Source organism: Tursiops truncatus, chromosome 15 (genome assembly GCF_011762595.2).
Source record: "Tursiops truncatus isolate mTurTru1 chromosome 15, mTurTru1.mat.Y, whole genome shotgun sequence".
Classification (NCBI taxonomy): Eukaryota; Metazoa; Chordata; class Mammalia; order Artiodactyla; family Delphinidae; genus Tursiops; species Tursiops truncatus.
In genome coordinates, this window is record NC_047048.1 from 28,172,892 (window position 1) to 28,185,489 (window position 12,598).

The 12,598-nt window shown below is 42.2% G+C and overlaps 1 protein-coding gene and 1 non-coding gene across 6 annotated transcripts in view; one reads left to right on the forward strand and one right to left on the reverse strand.

Moving 5' to 3' along the window:
- Window positions 1-12,598, reverse strand: part of SNX29 (sorting nexin 29) — a 550,741-nt gene that overhangs the window by 505,093 nt on the left and 33,050 nt on the right. For 3 of the 5 annotated variants that reach the window (XM_019928689.3, XM_073792298.1, XM_073792296.1), the window contains one exon: window positions 2,635-2,759. The exons of 1 other annotated variant lie outside the window; for it this stretch is intronic. In XM_019928689.3, coding sequence (XP_019784248.1) covers window positions 2,635-2,759 — 125 coding nt within the window. Of the gene's footprint in view, window positions 1-2,493; window positions 2,516-2,634; window positions 2,760-12,598 lie in introns of those variants that run through there. One more of the 5 variants, XM_019928693.3, reaches the window with a different exon arrangement.
- TRNAG-CCC (transfer RNA glycine (anticodon CCC)) lies at window positions 5,707-5,779 on the forward strand. Its single transcript has one exon. It is a non-coding gene; the product is annotated as a tRNA-Gly (tRNA).

The window sequence follows — 12,598 nt, forward strand, 5'->3', positions numbered from 1 at the left end:
GAAGTGTCCCAGAGAGCTCACGTGTGACAAGTCGCTGAGCGGGGATTTCAACCCTGCCGTCCGATCGCCAAGCTACATAGAGGGCCCAGCCCAGCAGCCAGCAGAGACAAGGGAGCAGAGCAACGCTCATTCCCGTCGGATCCTTCTCTTCAGACTTCATTTTATTCATTCTGCATGGCAAGGTCATTCCAATGGCTTTAAGAACAACCATAAGAAGTCATTGATCTTATCTTTTCCAACTCTGAGCAGCTGAAGAAACACCTGCCCCCTCTCTCGTGAGGTTTTTAATCAAACATTCAAGGGCAGGAAAGAGGTTTTAATCAGCCAATCCTACACCCGTGAATGGTTAATGAACGCTGCCAACAATGATGACACAAGCCCTCGGCAACTACTCCAGAGCTAAGCTAGTTTGGTCTTTCCTTTGCTTCTAATTGGCCAGGAGGCTGCCCAGCACACCCTCCTCGACAAAAGCAAAGCCAGAGACTGCTCCTCAGTCTCTTCAGGATGCAAGTGTAGAAATCATGCTAAGATGCAGGGAGACAGCAAGAAGGTGAAGGCTGGCGATGTCTTGCGAACGTGTAGGTGCTTCTGTGATTATCAGGGCCAAGTAACAAAAAGATAAGAATTCTAGTCTGGATGGGAATAGGTAGAGCCATTCTTCATGGTTAAAAGGTCAGAGCCTCGGGCTTCCCTGGTGGCACAGTGGTTGAGAGTCCGCCTGCCGATACAGGGGACACGGGTTCGTGCCCCGGTCCGGGAAGATCCCACATGGCGCGGAGTGGCTGGGCCCGTGAGCCATGGCCGCTGAGCCTGCGCGTCCGGAGCCTGTGCTCCGCAACGGAAGAGGCCACAACAGTGAGAGGCCCACGTACTGGAAAAAAAAAAAAAAAAAGGTCAGAGCCTCAAGAGGGGGTGAGGTGGAGAAAGAGATTAAAAGTTTAAAGGGTGTTTGGGAGAAGAGGGTAGCTGGTTAAACATTTATTGGGGGGGCGGGTCTATGAACTGAAGCAGGTGCTTCACATGAGAGTCTCACTGAAGCCTCCTGACAGCCTGGCAGGGAGACCAGATGCTCTGCCTTTACAGGTGCAAACAATGAGGGCACAGAGGGGCACTTTCCCAGGGTCATGCCAGACTTACCCTCAGAGTCTGACTCCAAAGCCAGGCTGCCTCTGCCATGCCCAGGAGCTGCCCAGAGCCTGGTGGTCTATTCCACACCAGTTCCTCTGAGGTAGCTGCCCCACAGACAGGTAAGAAGGAAATGAGAAGAAACACAAGGGCCCAGCAAGCCAAGGAGGACTCTCGGAAAAGCCATGTCCTCAAACAGCCATCAACCAGCCCTACGGCATCCCCACACAGAGGCTCAGGGAAGCATCCTGTACATAAAATGTCACCGAGACGACTGAGGCTGACATCCGAGGTGGCCAAGGCAGCTGGCTGTGGTTTCTACGAGGACTGAGGCCCTTGACACCGGCTCTTCTCTGAACTGGCCCCCTATGTCCCTGACTTCTAAGGAAGGGACCTGGGAACACAGAAGAGAAATCAACGATGACAGGAATCCCTCTTGCAGCCATCCCCTGACCCCAACAGGACCCACATTCATTTCTGAAAATGAAAAGCCGGTGAGATGAACAGGGATGAAAGATCTGCTGAAGGGGTGAGAGAAAAGGGAAAGGAGACACGCCAACATGAGAGGGAAAGGCAAAGGGTTCGCTTCAGTGGGCAGAGAATTTCCACAAACACCTCTACCAAACACGGTGAGCACTGATTTTCTGCTGTGAAAGGAGGTGAACTAGCAAAAGGTGACACATTTTACTCAGCAGTGACACTGATGTCACAGTAACAAGAAGGATTTGGGAATTCAGGGCGGCAGCCACAAGCAGGGTCTGAAAGAACCTGCTCTTTTAAATGTGCGAGTGGGGTGGAACACAGGATGTTGTTTATATGACATGACACACTTCAAAGTTCAGATCCAAAGCAAACCGCTTCAGACAGATCACATCTGTACCACAGAGAAGAGAGATGAAGGTCCCCACCACTCACAGCGCTACTGTGTGAACTGAGCGAGTTAATTTATATAAAAGACTAACAAAGTGCTAGGCTAGCACCAGTACCCATGAGTGTTGAATTATTATTAGTAGCATTATCCCTGTCATCAGAGACACAGCAGCACAGGACAAGGGAAATGCTGTGACAATGTTAAAACGGATGGCAGCAGAACTATAAGCTCAGAGACCTGCCTGGTTTCTGCTGCTGTTATTGAAGACAGATTTAATTATGAAATGCCGTGCTATCCTTGTGCATAAAGTTAGAACAGATTATTAGTTTCACAGCAATTGCCACACCATGTCGGTGAGATAAGCACCTTAGCTGCAGGTCCCCCAAGCCCCTCGGAGACCACAACACATGGCTCTGAGAATTCTGCACAAAGGCTGACTTCATTTAAATTAAGAAACCAGACAACACCCTAACTGACTGCAAGTAAGACATCCTTACCACGGATTTCTGCACCACCACGTGCCACTGGCCCCCACCAGTCCCGCACGATGATTGCCTTGCCCGCTATTAAAAAATAAACACAAATTAAAAGAACAAGAGAAAGGAACATCCTCCGGGATGCATCAGGCCGAGCAGTACCTGTTTCGGTTTTGCTGGAGAAGCCTGCTGCCTGTTTGATCGCGGCTGCTGTTAGTGCTAATCCTCGACTCCTCTTCAAGCCATGCTGCAGGACGGCCTCAAACTGGGCACACAGACAGGTTACCCTGCGAGAGAACCAATGATTCATCAATCCACCCTGTGAAGGCAGAGAAACAACAGGGCGGCCCTGGCATCTCCAGGGAGCTGGTGAGGGTACACACTAGACACCTGGATTTACAGACAGGTAACTGACATGTAACTGACTCCACACCCACCTCCATTCATGTTCATTTCACATAACTTAGGGAAGCCCGGCACAGTCTAGCCAAGTTCATCAGACTGGTGAAAGCACAGTAACAATTCACAAGAAACAAGGGGAAATGGAACTGGTGCCAGCCAGCAGGGGAAAAGAAAAAAAAAAAGCCAATTTAAAAACAAATCAGTTCTGTGTGGGGAGGGGTTGGGTGTTAATTGTATCCAATTCACAAGTTTCAACTCTCATTCATATCATGTCCTTTATGAAACAAGATTATCTTTTAAGAGATTGAATTCACCAGCCTGCCAAATTGGAAACACTGTGTAATTTCATGGCCTGTTACATATCCTAAAAAATAATATGAATTCTGATTCCTGTCCTTTATTTTGTTGTAAGAGATTACATTGTGAAGTCAGATCCGGAGTTGATGGAATTGTCAATTACGTTACAATTACTGTGCATTTAACTGAATTGATTTATCAGTAACCAAAGAAATGGGAGATTCAGGAACATGTTCTCAGAGAGATGAGGTCACAGCAACTACACTCAATTCTTAACAATCCTCACAGGGATCCTGGGCCCCCAGCCCAATTGGGTCTGTGGACTTCAAAGACCCTTCCAATCATTCATGCAACAAATGTTAAGAAATCCTGAACTTCTCCTATGTGCCAGGCACTGTTCTAGGCTCTGAGGATATGAAGGTGGGAGTGAGACAGAAAAGGTCTCTGCCTCACCACATTTCCATGGTTCTAGCAGGGGAAGATACACAAACAAATAAGCTAACCAGACCATATCAGTTGATGAGATCTTTGAAGAAAATAAAACAGGATGAGGTGGCAGGTGGAGCCAGGGCAAGAACAGGCTTAGATTCTGTGGCCCGAATGGAGGTAACCTTATGACCTAGATATGACAAGAGGCAGCAGGCTGGGCAGACAGACCCAGTGCAAAGACCCTGCAGCCACCACCATCTGGCTCATCCTTGCGTAACTGCAGGCATTTCCTGCTCCACCCACCCCCACACCTGTAGTTATAATACTACAAGTGTCTATCACTCTGTGGGTGGTAAAACATCTTCACATCCATGATCTCACTAGCTCCTCCCATCAACATTATGATATGGTTGAGGCAGGTATTATTATCTCCATTTTACACGTCAAGAAACTGAGGCTTAGAGACATTTAAGAGACAGTACCTAGTAAGTACATAATTAGCAGCAACATGGGTACTCCAGCCCTACCCACCCCCATGCTGATCCAAGGTAGTTTCCACTACACCCCATGCCACCAAGACAAACATGCTTTATTCTAAGACAAAAGTCAACTCCCTCCCATATGCCACCTTTACTCAAGTCTTCTGTCTACACCAGAAAACGCTAACCCAGCATCAGCAAATACACAGCACACGAATATTTATCCTCTAGTCTGTGCCCATCACAGACATCACTAATCCATCCCAGAATTCTAGGCTACTACTGCCAATAATCAAAGTTAGCCCTCCAGGAGTTTGGGGGAGAATGGATACATGTATATGTATGGCTGAGTCACTTTGCTGTGCACCTGAAACTATCACATTGTTAATCGGTTATACCCCAATATAAAATAAAAACTTTTTAAAAAAAAGTTCGTCCTCCACAGGAAGGAGCCCTACCTGGCATCCCAAACTGAACTTGTCCTCAACTACACTATTTGGTTTCCAACTCCTACCTTGTCCTCCTGGCTCCCCTGCACCTAGCTCACTCAGTGCCTGGAACACAGTGTGTGCTCCGTAAATGCTTTTTCAGTGGATAGGTATAAAGGTGATTAACGTTGAACCCTGGGTCCCAGAATACTCCCTCACATTGATACAACCCTTTTTGCTGTGGCAGATGTCACTCTTAAATATTAGATGTGCATATGCTAGTCTCTCTGCATATCCACACAGGCACACATCTGAGGGCTCCCTGAAAGCTGGGACACCCGCCAAAACTATCTAAATCCCACAGGAACCAAAAGCAAGGCATAGCAAAACGGAGCCTGACCAGGGCCCTGTTTCAGGGTGGGGTGGGGAGGAGGGCAAAAACCTTGGTCTGTGTTTAGAGTTCTCCATAATAAACCACATCTTTAAACGAATCATCTGCAAATACAATGATTAACCCAACAATCCCCGTCGGTTTGTTTGGCTCCAGTGCACAAGTCAGTAACTGCCCCACCAACTCTATAATAACATCTGGCCCCTAAGGGGAATGGAATACAGGTGAACAACACAAACCCAGTCCCCAAGGTTTGCTTACATCTGCAGCATTCCCCTTCTAGATGCACATAGGTCACAATCAACCCAACACAGCAGAAAACCCAGGTGGGCGTTAGTCCTATAATTAGTTTATTATGATGCCTGCCTTGCTGAAGGCCATTCTACTTAACGCCCTTTCCATGTCCCCTTTTCACCTCCCCATTTGACCTGAGCTTATATTTACAGGTCATTCAAGACTTAGCTCAAGGGTCCCCTCCTCCAGGAAGCCTTCCTGAGTGCTTCCTCATGCTGAGCTTCCTTCTGCTGCAGCACTTGGTCAACCTCTGTTAATAATCTGCTTTCCACAGCTGTCTCCTCTTGCTAACTTGAGTTTCCAGAGAGCAAGAATCACGCCTCATTCACCTTAGTGGCGACAGCACCTAGCACAATGCCTGCCATCTGTGGTATATGTGACCAATATGGTCCCTCCCCTCGAAGAACTCAGAACATGGACTTTATGTATACTTAGGTGAGAGATGCATCTCAGGAGATCTTGTATAATCTGGAATCCAAATCCAGGTCAGTTAAGACTAGGGAACCAAGGGACTTCCCTGGTGGTCCAGTGGGTAGGACTCTGCGCTCCCAATGCAGGGGGCCCAGGTTCAATCCCTGGTCAGGGAACTAGATCCCACATGCATGCCACAACTAGGAGTCCACATGCTGCAACTAAGAAGTCCACATGCCGCAACTAAAAGATCCTGCATGCTGCAACTAAGACCTGGTGCTGCCAAAATTAATTAATTAATTAATAATAATAATAAATAAAATTTTTTTTAAAAAGACTAGGGAACCAAGGAGAACACACTGGTCCAACTACATGAATCTAAGCCCTTCAGCTTGTAGTGAGCACGCTCTGGGCACTGATTTATAATCATGTCACCTGAAGATTTTCCATTTCTTCTCACCTTGACTCAGGCATATGATACTTTCTGCAAAAATGAAAGGGGCACCTGCTTTCATGGAGCTCATTATTTTCTCAGCTCAGTCTCTCCTGTTTCCCAGAATGCTCTCTGCTGAGTGCTCTCTGACACGCGGCAGGGGAGGGGAGGCGGTGGGAGGATTGGCTGCCTCCACGGCATTTTCTCACATCTAACTTCTACTATCAGTTAATGAATTGGCCATGTTCTTAATTTAAGCAGGGCACTTAACAGTGAATGTTTTAATTTTTTTAAAAAGCACCAGCCAAGAAAATCACTTCAAGTTTTTATGCATATAGCTGTTTACCAGATGAATGGATAAATAAAATGTGGTATATCGATACAATGGACTACTATTCAGCAATAAAAAGGAATAAAGTACTGACACAAGGATGAGCCTTGAAAATATCATGCTAAGGGAAAGACGTCACACCCAAAAGCCATACGTTGTATGATTCCATGAAATGTCGAGAAAAGGTAAATACATAGAAACGGCAAGTAGATTAGCGTCGCCTAAGGCTGAAATCAGGAATTAACTGTAAATTGGCACAAGGGAACTCTCTGGGGCAATGAAAATGTTCTGAACCTGAATTGTGGTGATGGTTACATAACTCTATAAATTTACTTTAAAAAAAATCACTGCATTGTACATGTACAAGGAGTAGATTTTTATGGTAAGTAAATTAGACTTCAGTTAAGCTGTTTTAAAAAAACCTGCCCTCGAGGTCCCGGGAAAAGCTTGCTGAAGGAGTTAACGAGTGGAAAATGAAATAACCTCCTCCTGCTGACTTTCAAACTCTCTCACGGCGGCCGGCACGGCTGGATATTGCACGAGCTTAACTGGTTTGCTGCTAAAATTCTGCAAGCACTGGTTTTCCTCAGCTGTGTCCTAAATTTCAAGACCGCTTAACCTGCCACATTAATCTATAATAAGAATCCTAAGAATCCTGTACTTTTTTATGGCAAATGTTAGACATTTATGGCAAATGTGAGACAGAAAGGATCAGCAATGAAAACTGCATTTTAAGAACTGCATCAAATTAACCTCCTAGCAGCATAATTTCAAATTGATCCTTTCACTATGTTACAGCTTTACTAGAACCTTTTGGTGAAAAGTACAATCATGAAAATGGATTGGATCATCCTCGTGTGGAAAGCTCCCATGTCACCTAGAACGGAGTCGACTGTACCCATAAAAACGGGCCATTAACAGCATTAGCCATACCTCAGATTTAAGACAGTACAATCATCAACTACAGCAAGGCCATCACATGACAGTCATTTGAAATGGGCCATGCCCTACATTTATGTGTTATAAATTTCAGAAAGGTTCACATCCTTTAACCACTGAATTCTACTGGCAGAAATCAATCCTCAGTTGTAATCTGCAAGTCAGATAAAGATTTAAGAATGAAAATATTCAAAACATTATTTACAACTGTGGAAAGTTAAAAACACAAAGATTTGACACTTGGGGAATTGGTTAAACGATAATACAACACAAAATCGAATGCCATTTAGCCCTTATTTACCAAGAGCTTATAATGATAAGCCAACAGGTTTATTACATAAAATGAAAAATAAGCAGGGTACAAAACTGTATATTAAGTATGTTTTCAACTATGCTAAAAAAAACACAAAAAAATCTGAAGGGGATTATGTGAAAAATTAAGAGCAACTTGGTAAAATAATTACTGTTGATGTCTTTCTTGCCTCTATGCTTTTCTGACTTAGCTTTTTTTTCTAAAACAAGCATTTAAAAAGTATTCATGTCTCAAGAACCAGAAATATTGCTACCTTGAGCTAAAAAGAATCAAAAAATATGGCATCAAAGTTATGGTGAGAGGGCTTCCCTGGTGGTGCAGTGGTTGAGAGTCCGCCTGCCAATGCAGGGGACACGGGTTCGTGCCCTGGTCCAGGAAGATCCCACATGCTGCAGAGCGGCTAGCCCCGTGAGCCATGGCCGCTGAGCCTGCACGTCTGAAGCCTGTGCTCCGCAGCGGGAGAGGCCACAACAGTGAGAGGCCCACGTACCGCAAAAAAAAAAAAAAGGGGAAAGAAAAAGTTATGGTGAGAAAAAAAACATGCAACTATTAAAAGGCTTACTGGAAACTTGAAATGGCATTTTTTTTTAAAGCTCGGATTATAATGTTAAGTGAAAAAAAGCATATCTACAAAAAGATATAAAAAAGTTTCTAACCCACAAATTTAAAATATTGCAATAAAAGAAACTAACATTAAAAGTTGATTTTTTTAAGTCAACAAAATGGTGGAGGCAAACTACATTCACAACAGTAACAACAGTAAAATAAATCATATTTTTAATAAGAAAGACACGTCCTATATGAAGAAAAACATTCTTAAAAGGTGTAAAGCTCAAAATAAATAGAAATATTGTTTTCCTAAATGGGAAGATTTATTAAAATAAAAATGTTAATTCTTCCCAAATTAATGTATAGATTTAATACAATTCCAATACTAATCACAGGAAGGACTTGGCCTAGTGTGGTTTTGGGTACAGAGATAAACAAATTGATGAAGCAGTATAGAGAACCGCCCTCCAAAAGTCCAAATGAATATGGAAATATTTTATATATAATAATGGTAGCACTTCAACTCAGATGGGCAAGAATGGGCTATTTAACCAGCGGCACTGACCCAAGTGGTTATAGGGCTGAAAGAAAATAAAAATAAACTTCTGTCTCAAACCATCACAGAGCTAAATTCCAGATGGGTTAAGATAAAAAAAATATATAAGTGGAGAAAAAATGATAGAGAAAAATACAGAAGAACCTCAGGACAGAATACTCTCAAAGCAAAATTTTATTAAAGATTCATAGAATTAACCACATAAAATGTTTAAATTTCAACTCGGCAAAAGATATAAATATGGTAAAACAATAAATGATAGACCGGAGAAAATATGTACAGCACACAACTGAAAAAAATTAAGGGCCATAGTACACGAAGAGCTTCCACAAATGGACAAAAAAAAGCCATGCAACTCAAAAAATTAAAAGACTATTATTAAAGAAGGTGAACCAACAAACCATGAAGGGAGGAAATACAGTTGGCCAATAAACATAGGAAAAGATATCCAGTCTCACTAGTGACCAGGAAAGTGTCACAGATACTAAGATATCAACTTAGGACTATCAATTTCAAACCAGTCACAGACGTAGCAAGAGTGCATGTAAATGGGTACTGCTGATTGGAATATAAACGTGAATTCCTACATCCTTCTGCAAAGAGACCAGGCAGTACAATTTTTTCAAACGCCTGTACACTTTGACCCAGCAATCCTACGTCTAGGAATTTATCCTATAAAAATAAAAGCACTACTAATTAGAAAATGAGCAAAAACCATGAACAGATATTTCACCAGAGGATACACACGTATAAGAACAGGAAAATACATTCAACATCATTAGCCATTCGGGAAATGCACATTAACACTACAGTGAGATATGTCTACACACCTATAGGGATGGCCAAAATAGAAAATCATGAGAGTACTAAATGCTGACAAGAATGCAGAGAAACTGGATCACTCACACGTTGCTGGTGGGAATGTAAATGGTACAGCCAGTCTGGAAAACAGTCGGCAGTTTCTTATAAAACTAAATATGCAAATATCATACAACCCAGCAATTGTACTCTTGAGTACTTATCTCAGAGAAATGAAAACTTATGTTCACACAAACAACCTGTACATAAATGTTTATAGCAGCATTATTTCCAGTAGCCAAAAACTGAAAACAACACAGATATTCTTCAATGAATAAACAGATTGTGGTATATCCAGACCACGGAATACTACTCAGCAATAAAAAGAAACACGCTACGGATACATACAACAATCTGGATGACTCTCAAGGAAATTACCCTGAGGGAAAAAAAAAACCCAATCCCAAAAATTACACACTGGATGATTCCATTTACATAACATTCTTGGAATGATGAAATTATAGAAATGGAGAACAGATTGGTAGTTGCCAGGAGTTAGGGATGGGGAGGGAGCGGACAGGAGGGAGGTGGGTATAGTTATAAAAAAGCAACAGGAGGAACCCTGTGGTGATGAAACCATTCTGTATCTTGACTGTGGTGGGGGACACATGAACCTACAGGGTGATAAAACTGCACAGAACTAAACACACACACACACAAATAAGTATAAGTAAAACTAGCGAAATTTGAAATGCCGGCCTAGAATTTTACAAGATGTGACCACTGGGGAAAACTGGGTAAATGGTAAATGGGATCTTTCTACATTATTTCTTACAACTGCATGTGAATCTATAATTATCTCAAAATTAAAAGTTGAAATAGGGCTTCCCTGGTGGCACAGTGGTTAAGAATCCACCTGCTAATGCAGGGGACATGGGTTCGAGCCCTGGGCCAGGAAGATCCCACATGCCACAGAGCAAGTAAGCCCGTGCACCACAACTACTGAGCCTGCGCTCTACAGCCTGCCTGCGAGCCACAACTACTGAGCCCACGTGTTACAACTACTGAAGCCTGCGCACCTAGAGCCCATGCTCCACAGCAAGAGAAGCCACCACAATGAGAAGCCCACGCACTGCAACAAAGACCCAATGCAGCCAAAAATAAATAAAATAAATTTATTTTTTTTAAAGTTGAAATAAACAATTAAATATAAAAGCATTAGTAGGCAAAGACATACATGTACACAAATATTTTTATTGCGGCATTGTTATAATAGTAAAAGCAGAAACAAAACTAGACACAACCTGAACGTCCATTAACAGGAAAACAGTAAATAAGTTATGGCACCTCCACACTACAAAATATTATGTAGAAATTTTAAAAGAATGAGATGCCAAACCTAAACAACCTAGAAGCACCTTTCTTCCCCACATTTTAAGGTCTCGGAAATCCAAGCGTGCCTCATAGTTGATGAAATTATCCAATTAAAACTGGCACTAGTTTTTCTTTCTTAATTACACATAAAGAAGCCATGGATGGTAGGCTGCACCATTATGTTACCTAGGGACCTGAAACAATGTCCATAATACATGGCCAAGTTATTTTAAAAAAAAAAAAAAAGCAAGTTACAGTGTCATATAAATGGTATGATTCCCATTTGAAGGAGGAGGGAGAGAAAGAGGAAGAGCACTGGGCTTCCATAAGCCTGTCCTCTCAATTATTTGCATCATCTACCATCAGATGGGTAGACTTAAGCATCCTTGAAAATTCAGGCAAACTCATCTAGAGCAAGGATAATGAGGGCTGGGGTTAAGGCTGGGCTCCTCCTCCTCAGCGTGACGGCACCAGCGTACAAGGCTCTCTCCCACTCCTTGCTGTGCCAGGGGTGCTGGGACCAGTGCATCAGATCAGCGCAGGGCTCTCAATTAGTCCTCCGTGCTTTGGCCTAGAGCACCCTCTCTCTGTGCTAAGTAAATGGAACGAAAGTAAATTGCAGCCCAGAGATAATGAGCCAAAAAGATCTCTGAGAAAGGTGGCAGCCACCTAGAAGAAACCAAAATTGGTTTTAGTTTATCTCAGAAACCCTACAAAGATAAATTCCAGATGGATCAAAGGCTTAACTGTACACATGAAAAATCTTGTAAGTCAATGTAAAAGACCACATGCATACTCTAACATTGAGGAAGATCTTAAAACACTGAAAACACAGAAACTGGTAGGTTGGTATATGGAATCAGTAAAAAGACATTTAACCATGTAAAAATTTTTAAATGTAGTATTGTAATAGATACTATTACCTGTGCCTACAAAGATAATGGACAGATTTGAAAAAAAATATTTGCAATGCAGGAAACAGACGAAAGGTTAATTAATTACTATAATATACAAAGAGCTCTCACGAATTGACAAGGAGACAAATAATCCAACAAGAAATTGGACAAACAATATGAAGCAGCTTTGCACAAGACAGCAAAGCCAAATAGCTCACAAATATTAAAAAAAAAAAAAAAAACAACTGAAATTCACTAGCAATCAACATGCAAATTAAAATGACAGTGAGCCACCACTTTTCAACCATCAGACTGAAAACTTCAAAACAACACTCAAAACTATTATTAGGAAGGAAGAAAAGGGTAGTTTCATGCACTGCCAGTAGACATTTTTAGAAAGATACCTGACCACAACTATTAAAAATAAACACATTCTCTTTGGCCCAGCAACCCAACCTGGAAATCTCTGCCCAAAAAAATCCTTAGTACATAAGAAAACATGCTCAAGGATGTCTGTTGTTTCACTGTCCATAGTAGTAAAAATTGGAAACAAAGTCAGTATTACTTCATAGGCAACTGTTGGTATATCTGCATCATGCAATATAATGCAGGCTTTTAAAAAGAATTTTTAGAACTCTAGCTTGGAAAGGTTTTGTCAGGGTAGTGCCAAGAGAGAAAATACAGATGCAGAACATTATATATAATTCAATTTTTGTAAGACAATGGCAATAAAACCTGCGTGCGTGTGTATGTATACACATGTATTTTAATTGTAAAAGATTAAATGAATGTGGAGAAACACACAG